Consider the following 21,457-nt stretch of genomic DNA (forward strand, 5'->3'; position numbering starts at 1 on the left):
CTCATCATCTTTCATTTCTCCTGTCTTTTCGAATCAGAGAAATAAAGAATAGCCACTAAACAATTTTTTTTTTTTTTTTTTTTTGGCTATGGCAATTGGGGGTTAAGTGATTTGCCCAGAGTCACACAGATAGGAGTGTTAATTGTCTGAGGCCAGCCAGATTTAAACTCAAGTCCTCCTGACTTCAGGGTGGTACTCTATCCACTGGTCCACCTAGCTGCCCCTGAACAATCTTACCCAAAACAAATGATCTAAAGACATGTCTACAGCTCCCTGTTGATTGTATCCTTTTATTTTACACTTCCACCCTATTCCTCCATGTGAATCTGAGGTAAATCTAAGACATCTAACCTCTTTAGAATAAGAGGGACTGGCTGATGGTAGTTTTCCTGAGGGGATGGAAGTTTTTGGGTTTTATCTGTGCTATCTTATCCGTTCCTAGTCCTAATCCATACTAGCAGGTTTTTTCAAGAATTCAGATTGTCCTGATAATTTAACCTAGCTTTTTCTTCAGTTTTGATCAATTAGAGAAGGCTGTAAAAAACTGAAAGTTTCAAGTCTTCAGAAAAATACAACTCTCTCTTTTCTCTCCATAGTTCCAACACTGGCTGTATAGAAAGTTGCAGAGCTGAAACACAAATACAAAAGCTATAGAATAGGGGGAAAAAGTTAACTTTTCTACTGAAAATTTCTAAATTAGAATTTAGATGTTTGAGTATTGTGATAAGTTTTTGGAGAATCAATAAACTCTAATTTTAAATAATTCCACTAATTAGAGAAATAAATTTTTTATTTTAAAATTAAAGCAATATATTTGGAGAATTAAAGATTGAGGTTAGTTGGCTAATTGCTTGAGCCTCAACAATTTAATAAGAACAATCAATCACTTCCATTTTTTCAAAATAATTCCAAAGCAATCTCAGTTTTTTAGTCTGAGTCTGGAGTTTTTGGATGTCAGTCTGTGGAAGTGGTTTTAACTCTAGAGTAAATTACAAAAATTTCAAAAGATATACTTTAAAACTATACTTAAAGGGAATGTCAGTTTTTTTTTTTTTTTTTTTTCTTCTTCCCCTAGGCAGGATGGAAATGTGATTTTTTTTTTTTTTTAAATAGAAGAGAGAACAGGAAAAGTTTTAGACCATCTCTAGATTTCAAAGGAATAAAATGAAATTTATTTACTCTTGGGTTTCTTACTACTTTTAAACAACTTGAAAACCCCTAAGCAAGCCCAGATAACTGATAGGAACTGATAAGTTACAATGGGACTCCCAAATTGAGGGTGAAATGCCAAAGTGTTCCCAGAGAGAACACCTTGTATTAAAATCAGGAAACAACTGAAAAATAAGTAAACTTAATGTTTTTCTGTGAAGGTTATAAAGGATTAGGATAAGGTAGAACAAATGGATTTAGCCTCTAAGTGATTTTATCAGAAATAAAAAGCTATAACTAGAAATCTTCCGAAAATTATACTCACATCAGACCATTTTATTAGCTATTACTGCTAATAAATATTTCTGTGTTTTTAATAAAAGCAGAAAATTTATAAAGAAATTATGCTACAAAACAAAGGATATTCCTAATGTAAACTACTGTTGACCTTTGACAATGAGGCTAATTTTGCAACAGATTATGAAGGACAATAATTTATTATATTATCAAAGAGTCAGGGAAAGTGATATAAAGTTTATTAGATAAGTCTATATTAGTTTCTTTAAAAATTAAAGGATTTGTATAAGCATACTGTCAAAAGGTATTTTTGTTTAATTTACATGTAAGTGAATCAATAGAATGCTGTCTCACCATTACTTTTCAACATGAGGTAAATTTGAAAAATTAAAGCACAAAAATGAAAAAAGTTGGCTTTGAAACTTAAAATACTAGTAAGTAATGATCCTTGACATTTTATATTGTTAACACTAGTGATCACATAGTTATATTTGATTTCATTGAATGAAAAAAAATCAAATGTCTTGATACACCTATTATTGGATTGCTTTCTGTCTCGGCTTCAGGGAAGAAAGGAAGGGAGAAAAATTTGGAAGACAAGATTTTGTCAAGGTGAATGTTGGAAATTATCTTTGCATGTATTTGAAAAATAAAACGCTATTAATATAAATAAAATTTAAAATGCTAACAAAACAAAAATTAATTGTATGATGAAAAGTTCTGTTAATTTACAACCATTAGAAAATTAATTCTTTAGATGAGACAAATTTGAAATTCATAATTTCTCAATTACATACAATAACTTAATCTATGTTTAGATTAATTAGAAAATATTACAAACTTTGTAAAAGGAAAGGTAATTGGGAATTAAGAACTTTCAAAGTCAAATTAAAGTCTTTACAAATTTCTTTACACATTTAAATACCATCATCAAAGAGAAAATTGCTTTCATACAAAAAGACCATAACTGAAAAACCACAGTTGGGCTGTGGCTGTTCCCTCTCTTCATTGCCAAGTAAACCCCTTTGTAAAATGAGTGGATAAATGCTTTTCTAGAATAAAAGAGGTTAACTTCGAGAAGATGGATACCTTTTTCTCTAGTCATCCTGCTTAATGAAATCTGTGACTTTACAATTAGAAATCAGGAAAAATTTTAAACTTGAAGTTCTGCTGAGTGAGTGCTATTTGGGTGTATCTGATTATTGGTTACAAAAACTGTTGACTGTAAAACAATTCTAATTGCCCAAAAATCTTGAAAGAAATTGGAATGAACTATGAATTTATAAGCCTTTAACACCCCCCCCCCAAAAAAGGGACAATATTGTGATAATTGATTGGTCTTGTGTAATAAATATTAACTGAGAAATCAAAATTTAAACGTTACAAAATACTGCAGAAAATAAGTCTCTACAATTCCTTAGTATTTTTTAAGAATTAGAAAAAAGCCTATAAGGTAACAGGTAAATTAATTGTCACTTCTTTAATTGACTTTACTCCATATTGTATCGTTCTATACTGTTTTAAAGAAGTCACTGGATATTAGTAAAATTTCAAAGGAGCAGAGTTATTTTCTCTGTAAGATAATTTAAAAATGCATTACTGAATTATTGTCACCTGACTAGTAATAAGTTTCATATTTTAAATGCATGATATTAGGCACGGAAAATTTTCTTTTGTATTATGAAAATTGAAAAAAAACTGTAAAGGCAAGTTACTTTTCTTTCCTTTTTTACCTGAATGCTATTAAGATTATAATTTTGTTATACATTATTGTTTGAAAACTGCAAATTGTTTAATAGGGTATGTCTTGTTTTAAATTAGAAAATGTTATTAATGATTCATTGGTCAGAGAAGAGTAGCAATATCCTCTTAGATCTTTCTCTGGAAGGTTAAGATTTCACCAATTCTGCTGACAGCATGTTGTGAAGCTGTAGTGCTGCAGTTTAAGGAATTAGGACCTCTTATAGCCAAAGTCTAGAAATTTACAAGTTAAATTTTAAAATAGCAATTTTTATTTAAAACTATTTCAACTAGATCAAAGAAACTATTCTTTCTCTATCAGTTGATTAATTAATATGTATTTGGTGAACTTCCACTTAGCCCTTCAAAGTTTTAGGAAATTTCTTTAGTAATCTTACATTGAGGAAGGGAATACATGCAGTACTTGTCTAAGAGGTGTTTCTCTAAAAATTATTCAATTTTTAAAAAATTTCAGTGAGATAAGAACCTTCTTACTTTCTTTAACTCACTTGATTCCTCTAGTCTTTATTTCCCAATCATATCCAAATGTCTTACATAAAAGCTCAATAGAAGGTCCTGATATTTGTTAAGATGTAAGAAAAATAACAATAATCAAGCTCTAAACTATAATTAGTGAAATTCTGCTGCTTGAGAAGTTTCTTGGGATTTTAATCTGCTGCTATTCTAAAATTTGAATTCAGATCTAGGTGTCTGATGAGGGCAGCTGGAGGATAGAGTGATGGGTCTAGAGTCAGAAAACACATTTTCCTGAGTTCAAATTTGGCCTCAGACATTATCCAAGTTACTTACCCCGTTTGCCTCAGTTTCCTCATCTGTAAAATAGGCTCCAGTTTCTGTGCCAAGAAAACTCCAAATGGGGATATAAAGTCAGACATGACTAAAGCAATGAAACAAGTGTCTAGTATCTCTCAACAAGCCTAGTTCAAAATGCTCTAAACTTTTACTGAAACTTCAGGGAAGTTCAATGACATTCATTACCTCAAGACTATGAAATTGAAAACTAATCCCATTTTGTTCTAAAATAATTATTGAGATTTAGGAATTAATTTGCTTTAAAAGACAAATTGACTAAACAATAGGAGGTGCGACCTTCTAAGAGTTATCTTCCCCATCTCTCTAGGCTACAGCTTAGACTTATGGTCATAAGATGCTCTATCTGCCTAAAAGGGCACCACTGTGGTATAAGAGGTTGCTGAGTGTGATAGGATTTTCCAGAGAAGATGCTGTTTTCCCCTTACTTTGGGCTTGTATGCAAATCAGCATGATTACATCATATGTAAGTTCACCCTAAACCTTTATTCCACTTCTACTATATACCAATCACAATCTTAGTTTAGTATTGCTGACCCTTATGTAACCAACTATATAAAAGATTGCTCTGTCAGTTGTAAAATATTTCTGACCAGTGAGGGATCACAGATCTCTATTATTGGCAACTCCTTGCCTTGCCAATAAATAGATTATGCCTGTAACTTTTGTACCTCAGTTTCTCTTCATCTCAGTTTTTAGCAAGACAATTAATTGGTGACCCATATGGGACCTGATTATGAGATATAACTTTGGAAATTCCCTTTTGCAAATCACCATGATGATGTTGCATATAAGTCCATCCTACACCTTTACTACACCTCTAATATAGATTAATCGCAATTCTAGTTGTAACTAACTATATATAAGATGGCTCTGTCTACTATAATGTGTTTCTGGTCACTGATGGATCACAGATTTCTAATGCTGGCAACTGCTAGCTTTGCCAATAAATATTTTATGTTTGGAACTTTTGTACTTCAGTTTCTCTTTGCTGAAAATTTTTATCCCGACAAGACAAATAAATACAATTAATTTTGATCACCCTTAGCTTCCCCATGATTCCATTTTTTAATGGCATTAATAACAAGGTCAGATCAATTTCAACAAATTCTTACTGAGCACATGCTGTTTGGTAGGTCTCTTCCAGCTCTAAATTCTATATATCCAGACAAGCTACCTTTAAATAGAAATATAAGCTGTTATAGAGTACTCCTTTCCTTCCCTTCCCCACATTCTCACCAAGTTTAAGGCATCATCTAAAACAAGAAAAAAGTAGGACATGTTTTTAATGTGAAAATATAGGATTAGCTGTCAAATGATAATTGAGCAACAAAATTTTTTTAGTATCTGTGGAATTTCTATTACTTCAGAAATCAAAGAATCACCATTATTCATTTGTTTATCATGATAGATGAGAAAATTTGAAGATTAGGGATTTCCCTGTTTTTTTCCTCTTAGATTCCCCAGAATCTCCCAAAACATTTCAGATAAAATGCAGAATTTATCAAGTGCAATGATGACAATTAAACAATAGCACTAAGCATCAATGGCAAGAAACAAGGTGTTAATCCAGCACCCCATTGCATTTTGAAAACATTCATTTTTGACATTCACAAAGTGGCTCAGTTTAGCAAGGAAAGCTCAACTAAAAAATTTAAATGAAACTCTCAAGATTTTTAGAAAGCAAAATACCAGCTAGTGTCTCCTTAGTTTTGCTCTTCAATAAATTCTAGACCTGTTAACCACATTGCTTAATTTCATAGCCAAATAGTCATTTAATAATTTAATAATGGCTAGAGGCAACTATGGAATTTATTGTATTGTTTTCATTCACTTAATGGAACCAATAAAGACCAAGCCAGAAATTTTTATTCTAGATTGAATCTTGAAAATATCTGAGCTACAATCAAGAATCAGAAACACTTTCTGACTGTTCAAATAATGTAGATTACCATTTAAGTACACTGGGGGGAAAAAAAACACGGCGTACAAGGGTTCCCCCCCCCCCTTTTTAAACCCACAAACTCTGAAGGAACATCAAATATTTCATGACTGCTTAATGGAACTCTGGAGACCTCAGTTCTAGTTACAGTTGTGACCCTGGATACAGCACTTAACCTCTCTGGACAGCAGCTTTATCTTCAAAACAAGGATTACAACAAATGGCACAATCCAAACACTAATACCATTCAAAATCAAATCTAAATAATTTAGTTGGGATACAATTTGGAGTTAGGGATTCAATTTTCTTCTGCTGAGGAAAAAGTCCCTCATAAAAGCAAGAATTTTTTTTTTTAATTTGGAAGGCAGAATTTAAAAATTTTCATTTAATTTTCATGCTTACATTCTTTGTCCAGTTTTATAATAATATAATTGTGTTACTTAATAGGTACACACAAAGAGGAAGCACAGTACTTGGTAAGAATACCATCTAATATAGCTGTTCATCCTACACAAACAGTGATGCTGTGAGGAAAAAGACTGGATTTGGAGTCAGATTCTGTCTGTAGATCTTAAGTAAGTCATTTAACCTTTTTTGGGGGGGGAGGGGGGAGCAGGGAGAGTTGTCAACATTTCCTCAGCTATGTGATGGATTACAACACCAGTTAAGGCCCATTTCAGCACTAAATTTACCATTAGATTCTTCCTCTTAGCAATTTCTTTCTAAATTTTAATGCTGAAATAAGTAATGCAGTTAAGTAAAAATGCCAAGTTCAGCAACAGGAATAATTAAAAAAAAATCCAGGTTTCAATCTGATTTTATCATTCATGTATGTCAACATCTGGCATGTAAGGCTAAATGTAGGGAGGAGGATAACGGCTTTGGGTATCTAGGTACAAGTTAAGTTGAGCTCAGAATGCTTTAACAAAGATTTAGTCACCCAATTATTTTGTGACCTTATGTCTATGTAGCAACACTGGTTTTGGATATCCAACAATCTGCAAGTTCCTCTTAATGCTGTGTCTAGTTTGAACCTAGTTGTTTTAATGTCTTTATCCATGAAACTGAGCTCTCTGAGGTCAGAGACTGTTCCCCGTTTTTACCTTTCTTTTTATCCCCAGAAGCTAGGGCAGTATCTAGCAAATAGTAGGCAATTAATAAACGCTTGTGGACATGGACATGGTCTAGACCCTTCAATTTATAGCATGTAAAAAGAAAAATTGAAAAAAAAAACATCTATTTTAAATGCTAAATGCAAAGGCTTTCAAGACAGAAATGATTGTTTCTTAAATTTATAAGGTTTTCCCATCACATTATACAATCTCAGACATTCTAAAAACATTTTCAAAGTCATCCATTTTACATGGGACTTGACTTCTAATTTTTTTTTTAACTTTAAAATTAAAAATCTTAATCTAGCAAACCATTACTTGCCCACAGGGAATATTTTAAATATTTCACCGAGATGGCAGAGAAGGTCTGTATTTGGAAACCCCATCCTTAATCGAGAATTCTGTCCCCGCATGGATAACTAGCATAAACACACAATGCTGCTGCATTTCCAATCCTAGTTAGAAAGCAGTTACTGGAGAGCAGTTTTTCATTTGTAAGAGGAAGAGAAAAGCTTAAACGGTCCAAGATAAAAAGTACACAACAACGGCCACTCACTCTACCAAGAGTACAAATAGGATAAAGCATCTAGCAGAATCCATAAGGGAACGGTCGGGAAAGCGGGCTATTTATTCCAAAGGGTAAAACCCGCAGGGGGATTTCCCGTTTTCTCCCCGGATAAAGCCCATTCTGGGACACCTCCATTCCCCTACGTGCCCCAGTCCAAGAAAGGGGATGCAGCGCTAAGCAGCAGCAGCAGCAGCAGCAGCACAGCCAGTCAGGGCGGGAGGGCCAACCCCCGCCCCTCTCACCGGCTCACCCAACAGGAGGCCGAGCTGAAAGGGGTCGGTGGGGACAGCTCCTCAGACCAGCAACAAAGGCCCCTTCAGTCCGCAGGCGAAACTCCCACAACAAAGGCCCCCGAGACGGCGGGCGAGGACTGGGCCGGGGGCGGGCCGGGGAGGGGAGTGGGGGGTGGAGGCGCCCATCAGACCGAGGGGGCGGAGGCCCGGGAGGGAGGGAAACCGAAACGGGGGGCGCCGTAATCCCCGGAGCACAATAAGAGCAGCGCTATAGTGGTCGCGGGAGAGGCGGCAGCGGCGGAGGCATCCCAGCCCGTTCTCCCTGCCTCTTTCTCCCTTTCAGAGGCGGGCAAAGCCCCACCGTCGCGGTCCCAATACCTCCCGCCCAGCCCGCCGCGCACTCCCGAACTCTGGGGGGGAGGGAGCGGGAAACGTTTTCCGCCAGGACCTCAGCCCCCTTCCCCCCCTCCCCCCCGCCCCAGGCATCAGCACACGGCCGCGAGCCCTCGTCGCCACCGTCACCGCCACCGCCACACAAAGGCGCTCTCCCCACAGCTTCACTCCCGCCTCGCCTCCCCCTCAAGCCGCGGCGGCAGCCACGGAGATGCCCGGGCAGTGCGGATCGCTCCGAGCCCGCCTCTCGCTCACCCGCTTCCCCACCAGCCCGGGGGGTGGGCGGGGAGAAGGGGGAGGGGGCCCTCGGGGCACTCTCACCTGGCACAGCTGCTGGCAATACTCGGTGGCTGCCTCCACGGCTGTCCCGCAGCTCTCCCTCAGCTGCCGCTCCAGCTCCTGGAGCCGCTCGCCGAGGCGCTGCAGCTCCGCGGCGCAGCCCCCGCCGCCTCGGCTGAGGCTCTCCTGGTCGGCCTCCTCGTCCGCCATCTTCACACCCCGCTCCGTCGCGTACGCACCTGGGTCACGTGATAACACAATGCCACGTTCGGCGGGGTCACGTGCCGGGCGCGCTTGCACGCTGCCGAGCACGTACTCTGGCAGGAAGGAGGCGGGGGAGCCGCGGGGGAGCCGGGAGGTGAAGAGAAGGGGAAAGCGAAAGGGCGGGGGAGGAGGCTGAGGATGGCGGTTGATTTACCCCGCGCTCTTCTAGCTGACGGGGCCTGAAGGCCGGAATGGGGAGGGGCCGAGCTGGGCTTGGCGCGCGTCTCTACCACGTGATCGCCCCAAGGGGGAAAGAGCCTGCCTCGCTAGCTCCACGAGCTGGGCTTCGCTTTCTTGTCCTCCCCGAAGGCCCAGGGGGCCACCGAGGTCCGAGAGGGTTTTGTGCGCAGCCTCCGGGTTCGGTTTAATGATGTGCAAGCCAGGGGCAAAGAAGATAAACAAAGGGAAACAGCCCTTGGCTAGCACCCCAAGGCGCGAACCGCGTGGTGCAGGAGTCAGACCCTTTAGCATCATAGGAGCACAGGTGTAGAGCTCCAAGGGGCCTTGGAGGCTGGCTAGTCCAGGCCTCCCATTTTAAAGAGTAGAAAACTGAGGCCCAGATCAAATGAACTAATGTCTGACAATGCCCACCACACATTGCCCTGGGACAGGAAGGGGAAGGAATGAGCGGCAATGAAAATTCCGGGTCAATCAAATCAACATTTTTGGAAATATCATTTTGTGAAAATACTGGATAGTGTTGGGAATAGTGCTATTGTTATTTATAGTCCCTTCAAGAATGTATTTCTTTTACCTTCTCCATAATTCCATGGGAACATCACTGTTTTATTCTATTCATTCCAAATAATTCTGAACATTATTCTAGAATGTTTAGAGTGTAAATGTTTTAACAACTGGCCTTCCTTAGGCTGGAAACAAGAATAACCTGCATAATTAATTTTCTATGTTACTTTTCTAAGTCTGGAGATAAACAAAACAAATCGAACTCTAATTGGTAGCATTTGCATATCAGTGGTATAAATAAATGCTCCAACTGAAAAGCTAACTTCCAGGAGCAGGTGTAGAGTTGGCTCAGGCTCCTTATCTCTGTTGCCTTTCCCAAAACACATAAAAACATACACATATCCTCTGAAAAGCACATTGCCCACAACCCCGAAGGGCATAGTCACAGTATGATCGCAATTCGATGTCACAGCAAGGGAAGAAGGAAACGAAGCTAAAACACAATATTTAGAGTGAATATGGTATACTCAAGATCCCAAAAAGGTGGATAAAAAATTCAAAAGGCACTGTGAGATTCTGAATGCACTTAGAATTAATAGCGGTAGTAAATCTTTTCTTGGACATTTTAAGAAATAATTATAACATACTCTGCTTTGGCCCTTTAAATTTCATAAAGTTGTACAAAGTTCATCTCTGACAATAGATATAAAGGAATTTCTTGAATGTAAAGAAAGTTTAAGAAAACCTATCAATCAACGTACTATTGTAGAATAAAACAGTGATGGGAATGGAATTATGGAGAAGGTAAAAGAAATACATTCTTGAACGGAATATAAATAATAATAGCACTATTCCCAACACTATCCAGTATTTTCACAAAATGATATTCCAAAAATGTTGATTTATAATCTTCCAGTCTAAATTAGGATAAACTAATTTGATTGTCATCATCAGATAATATTGTCATAATCAGGTAATATGTCAATCTACAAGCCAAGGCAGCCACAGAAGAGTTGTAGAATTTTGGGTCCAACACAAATTTGAGAAGATACTGAGTTCTAAAGTGACCTTGGTCAAGTCATTTCACCACAAGACTTCAATTTTATTTGTCAAGTGATTCATTAGCAAAATTTTGATCAAGATATCTAGAAAAATGTTTTTTACGTTCATTTTCCAAATGTCAACCATTATTTCAACACAAATATCTAAAAATAAAAATTAGTTCCATTGTTGCTTTGCCTGGATCTTAAGAAGTTTCTGGTTTCCCGTGACTGTCAGAATTGTTGGAAATTATAGGACAATAGAATTAAGTACTAAAGAGAAGTCAACAAATTATGACAGTGAATCAGCATATATAGATTAGATGACAACTAAACCATTTCTGGGAATAGGGTACCAATTTTTAGTATAGGTTAAGCATCAATCTGCAGAATAACAAAGAAGTATGATTAGCATATTATAAATAGATAATACCAATAAGACTGCAAATTCAAATATTGAGTCAAACAAATGGTTTGGCAGGGGAAATAAATGTAGAGCAAAATTATGGTGTCCCTTTGGAAATTCAAGTTAGAAATGTCTAATACAGCTAATGAAATTTGTTAGTAATTCAGTTTTCTAACCAAAACCAGTTCTTCCAAATTTGTTTCATTTGTCTAGACATCTAGTAACAAATATAAGCATTGTCAAATGTTATATGTATCAATAAACCAAAGGCTTAAGAAAGCATTTTGGGTGATGACTTATATTTGCTTTAAATGAGTAATATGAAGAAAGAGTGTAGGTAGTACTGTATAGTATAGTATGTAGTAGTATGTAGTACTGAGGATGTTGAACCAATATATAGATTGATGGATATCCAAAGGATTTCATGATAGCTTCCTTTCGTAAAGAATTTTACAAAGAATGTCTCATTTGATCCTCAAAACAACATTTAGGGAGTACAAGTTATGTTGTTTCTATTTTTAAGATGAGACTGAGGCCCAAAGGGACAAAGTGATTTTTTTTTTAAAGGTCATACAGCTAGCAAATGTTACAATCTGACTTAACCCAGTTTTTCTGACTACAAGTGGAGCAATCTTTCCACAACTTTGTGCTTCTTTAAGAACAACAAAAACAACATTGCCAGTCACATACTAATTTACCTGTCCTCCCATGTAAAAAACACACTTGGGTGAGGAGGAAAGAGATAAAAGCTTTTAATCAAAACAAGCAAATAAATCTCGATAAAGTGTGACTAAGCATTCCAACCAGAGGTCTACAACATATAGAGAATTTCTGATTGGATAGGAATCTAAATGAGAACAGTGTAGGACATCTTAATCTAAAGGAGGAAAAAATGTAGGAGGAAGTGGTGTGAAGTGAAATGGAAAAAAAGCACTGATTTTCAGAATGTTGAAGTGTCATTAAGACCCCTAAGCTTTAAATTATGACCAATCCCATGACCTTGTAATTGGGTTATCTAACCTTTTATTTGATAATAATATAAAACAGATTTCTATCCCACAATAAAGATGGATAATCAGGTTTGCTGGACCTCTGACACCTATGCCCCAATTGAGCCCCTGTTGTTTTTAATTTTAAATGATCAATAAACACAGGTACACACCTACCTATTGGTCATGTTCCTCAAGAATGTTAAGGCGCCTTTCCATAGATGGAATCCATCTCCGACATTACCAAGCAGAAGGAAACACTGAGCCTTCTCCTTCACCAATCCTAAAGTTATTCACTGCATTAAAGATGCATTTGGAGAGCTAAAGGTGTAGTGGTAGGGGATAGTAATATAGTGAAGGGAAAAGGAGAAAGTTCTTGCACCTCGGACAGCGCCTGCTTTCTGAAGTGCAAGAGGGGTTGATCCCAGGAATTTTCCTCTCGCTGGTTCTTTCCTACACAGGGAGAGGAACAGATCCAAATAAAGGGAGTAGCTCACTCTGAATGTTTGCTTGGCAAGGAAGGCCCTGTATCTTGGTGAGGTACCTGAAAGCACCAAGCACGAAGTTTCCAGATACAATGCAGTGCAGAAAAATGATGATAATAATCAAACTGTGAAGATAATTCCAGCTTAAGCTAAAATACGGCCAGATAAATTCTTCCACATCCATTTACAGGCCACAGAAGATGCCTCCCGCTCCCTGGAAATCAGGCAGGGTTAAGGGGTCGGATACGAATATTGTCCCGGACTGGGTGGAGGGAAGGGGAGGAGACAAATCTCCTTTGTCAGCTGCTCCGAGGGTGGGAGCTGGACAAATTCCTCTGGGTAACAGGTGTCAGAGAGGCTTGGGCATATTATTCCAGAATTCGCTGGCCTTTCCATTCCACTGCCCTTAGTATCTCTCCACCAGCGCGGAAAGCCGAATGCTTCAGGTCTGGGGGATGCCCAGATAGCTGTCGGCCTGTAGTTCTGCGGCTGTCTCGGAGTCGCCGCAGCGTCAGCAGCCCTAGATTGGCCTGAGTGGGCCTCGTCCAGCGACTCACAGCATCCGCGGCTCTAGCAGGGGCCCACGTATCCAGGTTGCAGATGCCGGCACAAGGCATCGACTGCAGAGCATTCTATGTTCACTGCAGTCTCGTTCGAATATAGCGTCTTTCCTAAAACCTGGAATCGAACCTGAAAGCGGTAAGGAGGGGCTGGCTCTGGATTAAGAGAGGGCTTCCTCGGCCTCTAGATTCCGGATCCGGCTCGGCCCCAGGAAGAGTGGGAGCAGCTGGGGCAGATAGCATTCCAAAGTTGGCTCAGTTGCAAACTGGGGCCGAGGCACTCAGCTGCCTCATCTTTTGGGGCAGGCATGAACATCAAGCTTCCAAAGGACAGGGAAAGACGATTTAAATCCTTGTGACTCCATCTTTCCTTTTCTGGTGACAGTAATGTTCTGGAGTCCGGGAGAAGGCCACCAAAGATATTAAGGAACCAGTATTTTGTCCACCCGATCAAAGAGGGAGGCGCATGTTAAAGAAACTCTTGGAAAGAAACATTGCATTGTACTTTCTGAGAAAGACATATAAGGAAACAAAGAGGAAAAATAGGGTGATAAATAAAATGTTAAATAGGTAAAAGTTATATGGCTGCCTCCTGCTCACCAACAGAAATGTCTTGATTTGTATTGGAATAGCACAAAGGGATTTTGAAAAATTCTTAATTTCTAAAGGCTAAAGTCCTTAATTTCTCTGAGTAGATTCCATAGCATATATATATAACTGAGAAAATAGGATGAGGTGCTGTCATTAACTTCCACTTAGCCTCACGGAAAATAGGTTTCCTCAGTTTCCATTTGAAAATCGTCATGCAAAAGCAAATAATACTGAGAACAATTAACAGCCAATTAGTACGTTCAGAGAAACTATATTAAATAGAACCTCAATTTCTTTCTTTTTTTTTAGCTTTTTATTTTCAAAATATATGTAGTTTTCAACATTCACCCTTGCAAAACCTTATGTTCCAAATTTTTTCTCCCTCCCTTGTCCTCACCTCTTCCCTTAAATAGCAAGTAACCCAATATATATTAAACATGTGCAATTTTTCTATACATAGTTCCACAACTATCATGCTGCACAAGAAAAATCAGATCAAAAAGGGAAAAAAAATGAGAAAGAAAATAAAAAGCAAGCAAATAACAAAAAAAGGTGAAAATATTGTGTTGTGATCCATCACAAGTTTATTGGAACTGGCTTATATTACCTCACTGTTGAAAAGAACCAAAGAACCATATCCACCAGAATTGATCATCATATAATCTTGTTGCTATGTACAATGTTCTCTTGATTCTACTCACTTCACTTAGCATCAATTCATGTATGGCTCTCTAGGCCTTTCTTAAATCAGTCTACTGATCATTTCTTATAGAACAATAATATAACATTGTTGGAAATATAACATTCCACAACATTTATATACCATAACTTATTCAACCATTCTTCAACTGATGGGCATCCACTCAATTTCCAGTTCCTGCTACTACAAAAAGTGCTACTACAAACATTTTTTGCACATGTGGGTCTTTTCCCTTTTTTTTTTTTTTTTTTTTTTTAATGATCTCTTTGGGATACAGGCCCAGTACACATTGATGGATCAAAGGCTATGTAGATTGATAGCTCTTTGAGTATAGTTCCATATTGCTCTCCAGAATGGTTGAATCAGTTCACAACTCCACCAACAATGCATTAGTATGCCAGTTTTCCCACATTCCCTCCAACATTTATCATTGTCTTTTCCTATCATCTGAGTCAATCTGAGAGGTGTGTAGTGACACCTCAGAGTTGTCTTAATTTGCACTTCTCTCATCAATAGTGATTTAGAGCATTTTTTCATATGTTCACTAGAAATGGTTTTAATTTCTTCATCTGAAAATTGTTCATATTCTTTGACCATTTATTGACTGGAGAATGGCTTTTATTCTTATAAATTTGAGTCAATAGAACCTCAATTTTTTTATTATAGTTTTTTATTGACAAAACCTATACATGGGTAATTGTTCAACATTGACCCTTGCAAAAACTTTTTCCACTGTTTGTTTCCACTGTTGCAACTTTTTCCCTCCTTTCCTCCACCCCTTCCCCTAGATGGCAGGTAGTCCCATACATGTTAAATATGTTAAAATATGTGTTAAATACAACATATGTACACATATTTATACAGTTGTATTGCTACACAAGAGAAATCGGATTTAGAAGGAAGGTAAAAATAACCTGGGAAGAAAAATAAAAATGTAAGCAAACAATAACAGAAAGAATGTAAATGCTATGTTGTGGTCCATACTCATTTCCCAGTGTTCTTTCACTGGGTGGAGCTGGTTCTGTTCATTACTGATCAATTGGAACTGATGTGGATACTCTCATTGTTGAAGATAGCCACTTCCATCAGAATTGATCCTCATATAGTACTGTTGTTGAAGTGTATAATGATCTCCTGGCTCTGCTCATTACACTTAACATCAGTTCATGTAAGTCTCTCCAGGCCTCTCCTGTTAATTATTTCTTTTTTTTTAATTTTTAAAAATTTATTTAATAGCCTTTTATTTACAGGTTATATGTATGGGTAACTTCACAGCATTAACAATTGCCAAACCTCTTGTTCCCAATTTTTCACCTCTTACCCCCCACCCCCTCCCCCAGATGCCAGGATGACCAGTAGATGTTAAATATATTAAAATATAAATGTTAATTATTTCTTATAGAATAATAATATTCCATAACATTCATATACCATAACTCATCTAGCCATTCTTCAACTGATGGGAATCCACTCAGTTTCCAGTTTCTTGCCACTACAAAAAGGGTTGCCACAAACATTTTTGTACATACAGGTCCCTTTCTCTTCTTTAATGTCTCTTTGGGATAGAAGCCCAGTAGTAACATTGCTGGATCAAAGGGTATGCACAGTTTGATAACTTTTTGAGCATAGTTCCAAATTGCTCTCCAGAATGGATGGATCCATTCATAACTCCACCAACAATGCATCAGTGTCCCGGTTTCCCCACATCCCCTCCAATATTCGTTACTATCTTTTCTTGTCATCTTAGCCAATCTGAGAGGTGTGTAGTGGTATCTCAGAGTTGTCTTAATTTGCATTTTTCTGCTCAATAGTGATCTGGAACACCTTTTCATATGGATAGAAATAATTTCAGTTTCATCATCTGAAAATTGTCTGTAGAACCTCAATTTCTAAGCCTAATTATCTAGGCTTCTGAATTATTAGAGTTAAGAATAGTTCTAGGAAAAGAAAAAAAATTAGAAATATAGACACAACATTATTCTCCAAGAATTAGGGAGTTGATTATTTATTATTATTTTCCTCTTTTTCTTCTTCTCTTTCTTCCTCTTTCTTATAATAATACCATAATTGAAATCATATATCACTTCCATTCATACTTAACCTCAAATCACTCAACTGATAAGCAGTTATTAATCAAGATCCATTTGCCAGCATCTTGCTAGGAGATTTAAGGGGAAAAATTTTTTTTTAACATCTGTGTTCCTAATAATTCAAATTAAAGTATGAATATGGGGAGCAGAGGAGTTGGGGGAAAAGAAAGGAAGAGCAACCCTGCCTTTAAAGTAAGTTATTTCTCACTTAATAATGTTTCTGTTTATAAATTATCTTTCCAGAAATACTTTCTTCCTTTGATTTGGGAGGGGGGGAGTCTGCAAAATGAGTAGATTTATAGTATTTTAATTTTTTTTTTTTTTTTTTTTTTTTTTTGCTCAGTGAGGACACAGTGAGCCAAAGAAGGGAGATAGAAAAAGACTGTCTTCTTATTTGCAACAGGCAAACTCTCTATGTCTTTATGTCATTTCTATTCCATTGAAGGATTTCCTTCTTTATCACCCTTGCTCTGCTTCATGTACTAACAGTAACAATGTTTATAAGCACTTAACTGTCTGCAGCCTTGGTGCATCATTTAGAAAGCAAGAATTCTATCTCTGGAAAACACTAAGTGGTAAAACTCAGCAGGAGAGAAATGCTAAAAGAAAAACCATGAGATTTATGTTTGTTTGTTTTTTTTTTCTGTCCAATGCCGAAAGTCCTAGAACTTTTAAATGAATTGAATATTTTGAAATTAATTAAATATTGCTTAGAAAAGGATTAGTGAAATCTTAAGGATAGAAGAAAAGCAATTCACAAGAAGCTCCTGTAAATGATCCGTGAAGTGTTTTAGCTGCTTTTCATAGAATTTAATACCAGTGATTTATGAAATTATCTGTTTTAGTTAACAAGACTGATCCTGACAATGAAGGTCAATTTCTGACATATTCAGTCTTGTAGAATATTTTGAATATTTTATGTTAACCATTACTTTTATGAAGATTTAATGGTTAAGCAAAAGGGTATAACCATTATGCACAGGAACACAGATTTAGAAGCAAAGGGGACCTTAGCAGGACTTTTTAACTGTAGGTCAGCAAATTTATTTAGAAAATTATTTCAATAACTAGTTCAATATAATTGGTTTCCTTTGTAGTTCTATGCATTTTATTTTATTCATATAAAAACATTATTCTGAGAAGGAATCCACAGACTTCACCAGACTAAAGGAGTGGTACCCATGACATATACATAAAAGGTGAAGAGATCCTGCCTTACATCAAAATAGCCGATTGTACATATGAGGAAACTGTTGTCTAGTTATATAGTTGTCCAAGGTTGCTCAGGTATTAAATAGCAGGACTGGAATTCCTTCCTTTGTTTCAGGGATATGTTAACAAACGTTTAACAGCTGACTCTCTAGTAATTAAAATTGTATTCTGGACACACTTTTAAATTTAATGTGCATTATTAATTTTCCTCCATTTGTTAAGACTAGACAATCAACAAACAATAAATGAAGCCCTGATTTATAGCATTTGTCAATTTGGAGGCATTAAGACCACACTGAACAATTAGCAATCAGCTCTTGTGACACAGTTTGAATTGACTCTAGCATATCATTGCTTGGTCCCCATTTTCAGGATCTTTTCTCTTTCTAAAAGTGCAAGCTTGGACACTTTACACTGCTCCTTCCAAAACCAACCACAAAATCATAGTTAAACCTTTTTTGTAAATTCATGCCTTATGGCACAATGGATTAGATTATACTGATAATAACGCCATGTCCTCTGGGCTAAACAGAGCAACTCTTTTACTACAGTATTGTCAGAAAAATCTATAACATGGGTATTATCATGCTTCATTCCTTTTCTGGCCAATCTAGCTAAAAATGAAGTCTCCCTCTGCTAATCCCCTGTAGCAATTATCGTCTATACGTGTCATTTGCTTATTAATCACATACTTATGCAATCTCCCAATTATTGTCTTGCTTAAATCTCATGTTATCATTTTTAATGTACTTATTTCTTGTTTCTTTACTAAATTGTAAGCTTGCTAAGGATAAGGATTATATCATATTTTTCTTCCCTTATAATGCACATAGAAAATAATCATACTTTTTAAATTTTCATTTTTTAAATTGTCTTTTGTTTCCCTGGACACCAGGATTTCAGATCTATAAGATAATGGAAATTAGAGATAGTAAAACGATCTAAATATTTTAAAATGGGAGATTGCTGGAAAACAAGCCTGATATCAACTGTGAAGGTTAATTTACAATCTCCTCAGTCTGCAGAGATCCAGACTTGACAAAAGCTAGACAAGCATTCACAATGTGATGGAGTATTTTGCCAAAGAAAAAGCAATTCTTGAGAATTTTTCTAAACAAGGGAACTGAGAAAAAGAAATGACAAGGCATGATACTGCAGCTTTGGTAGTAAACCCTCTATGTCCTGTGGGAGCCTGATGATTTGGAAAGAGTCCCAAAATTGGCAGTGAAGAAGGTTTTTAAAAAAAACCCCAAACAAGTTAGATTATAAGCCCTATGAACTGGTCTTTTTTATTTTAGTTTTTTCTTTACAAAACATATGCATGGGTAATTTTTCAGCATTGACCTTTGCAAAACCTTCTGTTCCAACTTTTCCCCTCCTTCCTCCCATCCCCCTCCTAGATGGCAGGTTGTCCAATACATGTTAAATATGTTAAAATATATGTTAAACCCAATATATGTATACATATTTATACAATTATATTGCTACACAAGAAAAATCGGATCTAGAAAGAAAGAAAAAAAAGCATGAGAAGGAAAAAAAATGCAAGTACACAATAACAGAAAGAGTGGAAATGCTATATTGTGGTCCACACTCATTTCCCATATGAACTGGTCTTAAGCAAAACTTGATAAACAGATGAAAGAAAGAAAAGGGAGGGAGAGATAAATGACTATAAATACTTGGTATTTACTTGCTAATATAATGAAAGGGGGAAAATAATTACTTCAGCTACTCAAAGATGGCATGGTAAGGAATATATGGAATAAAGGAATATAAAGGAATAAAGTAAGGTATATTCCTTACCTTACTTTAAAAATGTTTAAATTTAAGATTCATATAGAAGAAAAAGTATCAATAAGGAGACATGGATAACATAAGAATTTATCAAAAATAGCTGAAGTGTCAATGCTAAAAGCATTTAAAGTTTTATTAAATTAAACAGAAAAAAAGTTATTGGTACAGAGGAGATTTTTGCACTAGGGCTTGGTATATGCTAGCAAATTCAATAAGCCTTTTTTAAACCTATCATTTATGCTTCAGTTCCTTCTGTGAGTGCACATCTTACTAAAATTGTGTGAGTGTATGTGTGTCCATTAGCTTGTGTGGACTTCGATCGACACAGTTGCATACAGAATTCCAATTTCACTAGCAATATCAGAAATTTCAACTGTGTAACCAGCTCCCCCTGGGGCACATTGTCTTCCTATGTAATTTGATTTCCATAGTTACATAAAATGAGAACCTAGTCTCTTGAAAACAAAGTATTGATCTAGGAAGAATCCATCTTATTTTTATTCATAAAAAGCTATATTCTTTTGCTAGCATTTAGAACTCTACAAACTACTTCCCTCAAAGGGAATAATATGAAATAATTTATGGTGTGACATTTTCCCCTCAAATTTTGCATTTAATATCTCCTAAAGAATTATAAATATAGACAATTTATATTTTGCGCATAAGGTATATTGCACCAGAATGAGGGTCCAATGTGGTCTTCAACATAGACCTTACCAGCACAGTCCTAGCCCTAGTTCTAACAAACCAGGAGCCAGTTTTAGAGCCTCTGAATCAGCAGCAGCACTGGCAGTTTCCAGACTTCAGTCCAGAGATACCAAAGACAACTTGGAAGATCAGAATGAAAGGTTTGTCTCACTAGGATGAGTGGTAACAGTTGTGGTAGTAGCTTCCGGAGGGCATCAAACTGGTCACAAGAAGGTCTCTTTCCTAGCACCGAGGAAGGGCTCTGTTGCTTTAGTGCACTAGAACTTACAGCCACAGTGGAGTGGGGACTCTTCTCACAGTTTCTGGGCAGAAAAGAATACTTATGCTCACTCAAATACACTTCTCCTTGGATTATACCTTCAAAGAACTGAAATCTTACAGGTCCCTAAAAGGAGCTTTGAAAACAGCTGCACAAAATTTTCCTTTGTTTCCTTGTATATATTCATGCATTATTTGTCATTTCAAGTAATACTAAACACAGATTGATTGTAAGTTACCATTGAGAGAAAAGACCTCTATAAGTTTATTTAGGGTGCAGAGAAGTTCTCCATCTCTGTGGAGTGCTGTTCTGGCACAATTCTTCAGCACAAACCAAGACATATAGTTCTACTTCACAGATAGATCTATTAAGGGCCATAGAATCCAAGGGAGAAGGACAGGATGACTTATATTGGAAGAAGAGGATGATAAAAATAAGGGACAGGTGCCTATTTATGTGCAAGAAAAATGCCTCTGGGACATAGGGATGTACCTCAATTACCCTGAAACTGATGAGGCTTCAAGAGTAGAGATTATATAGATTCAAATTTTTAAGTTAAATAAATATTAAGCATTTCATAATGTGCAAACTAACATTATGTATCTAGGAACTGGGGATACAAAGGATGAAAAATAAAAGACACAGACCGTGCCTTCATAATAATAATAATAAAAATAAAATAAAAGCTTTTTGAGGGTAGACACTATTTGACCTTTGCCATTTTTGTCCCTATATAGCTTCATACATAGTAAACATTAACCAAGTATTTGTGAAATAGAATTGATTAAAAAATATTTATAAATAGTCACATTACTCATTAAAATGTAAATGCATAGGAATATCAAAGAATGTGGCAAAAGGAATTGGAAGAAAGAAGGATCATTTCTAGTTGTGTCAATTATGGGACAGACTTTTAGGACAAATTGGCATCTAAATTTGGCCTTGGAGGAAGAAAAGGATTTCAATGGATATAAACAGGGTGGGGGCCATTCTAGCCATAAGAGACAGAATAAAAATTCATTCAGTCTATGAAAGGATAGGAAGTGAATGGAGACAATTGTATTACACAGACTGGTAGAATTATGAATGTAATGAGTGGATAGGTAGACACCACACTGTAGCACTTCC

The 21,457-nt window shown here is 36.9% G+C and overlaps 1 protein-coding gene across 1 annotated transcript in view; it reads right to left on the minus strand.

Moving 5' to 3' along the window:
* Nucleotides 1–8,887, minus strand: part of ZNF292 (zinc finger protein 292) — a 92,927-nt gene extending 84,040 nt beyond the window's left edge. The window contains exon 1 of the mRNA XM_031964550.1: nucleotides 8,587–8,887. Within this exon, the coding sequence (XP_031820410.1) occupies nucleotides 8,587–8,754 (168 nt within the window). The 5' untranslated portion in view covers nucleotides 8,755–8,887. The remainder of the gene's footprint in view (nucleotides 1–8,586) is intronic.
* Between the last annotated feature and the right edge of the window lie 12,570 nt (nucleotides 8,888–21,457).

The sequence above is a fragment of the Sarcophilus harrisii genome, chromosome 4 (assembly GCF_902635505.1).
Source record: "Sarcophilus harrisii chromosome 4, mSarHar1.11, whole genome shotgun sequence".
Taxonomy (NCBI): Eukaryota; Metazoa; Chordata; class Mammalia; order Dasyuromorphia; family Dasyuridae; genus Sarcophilus; species Sarcophilus harrisii.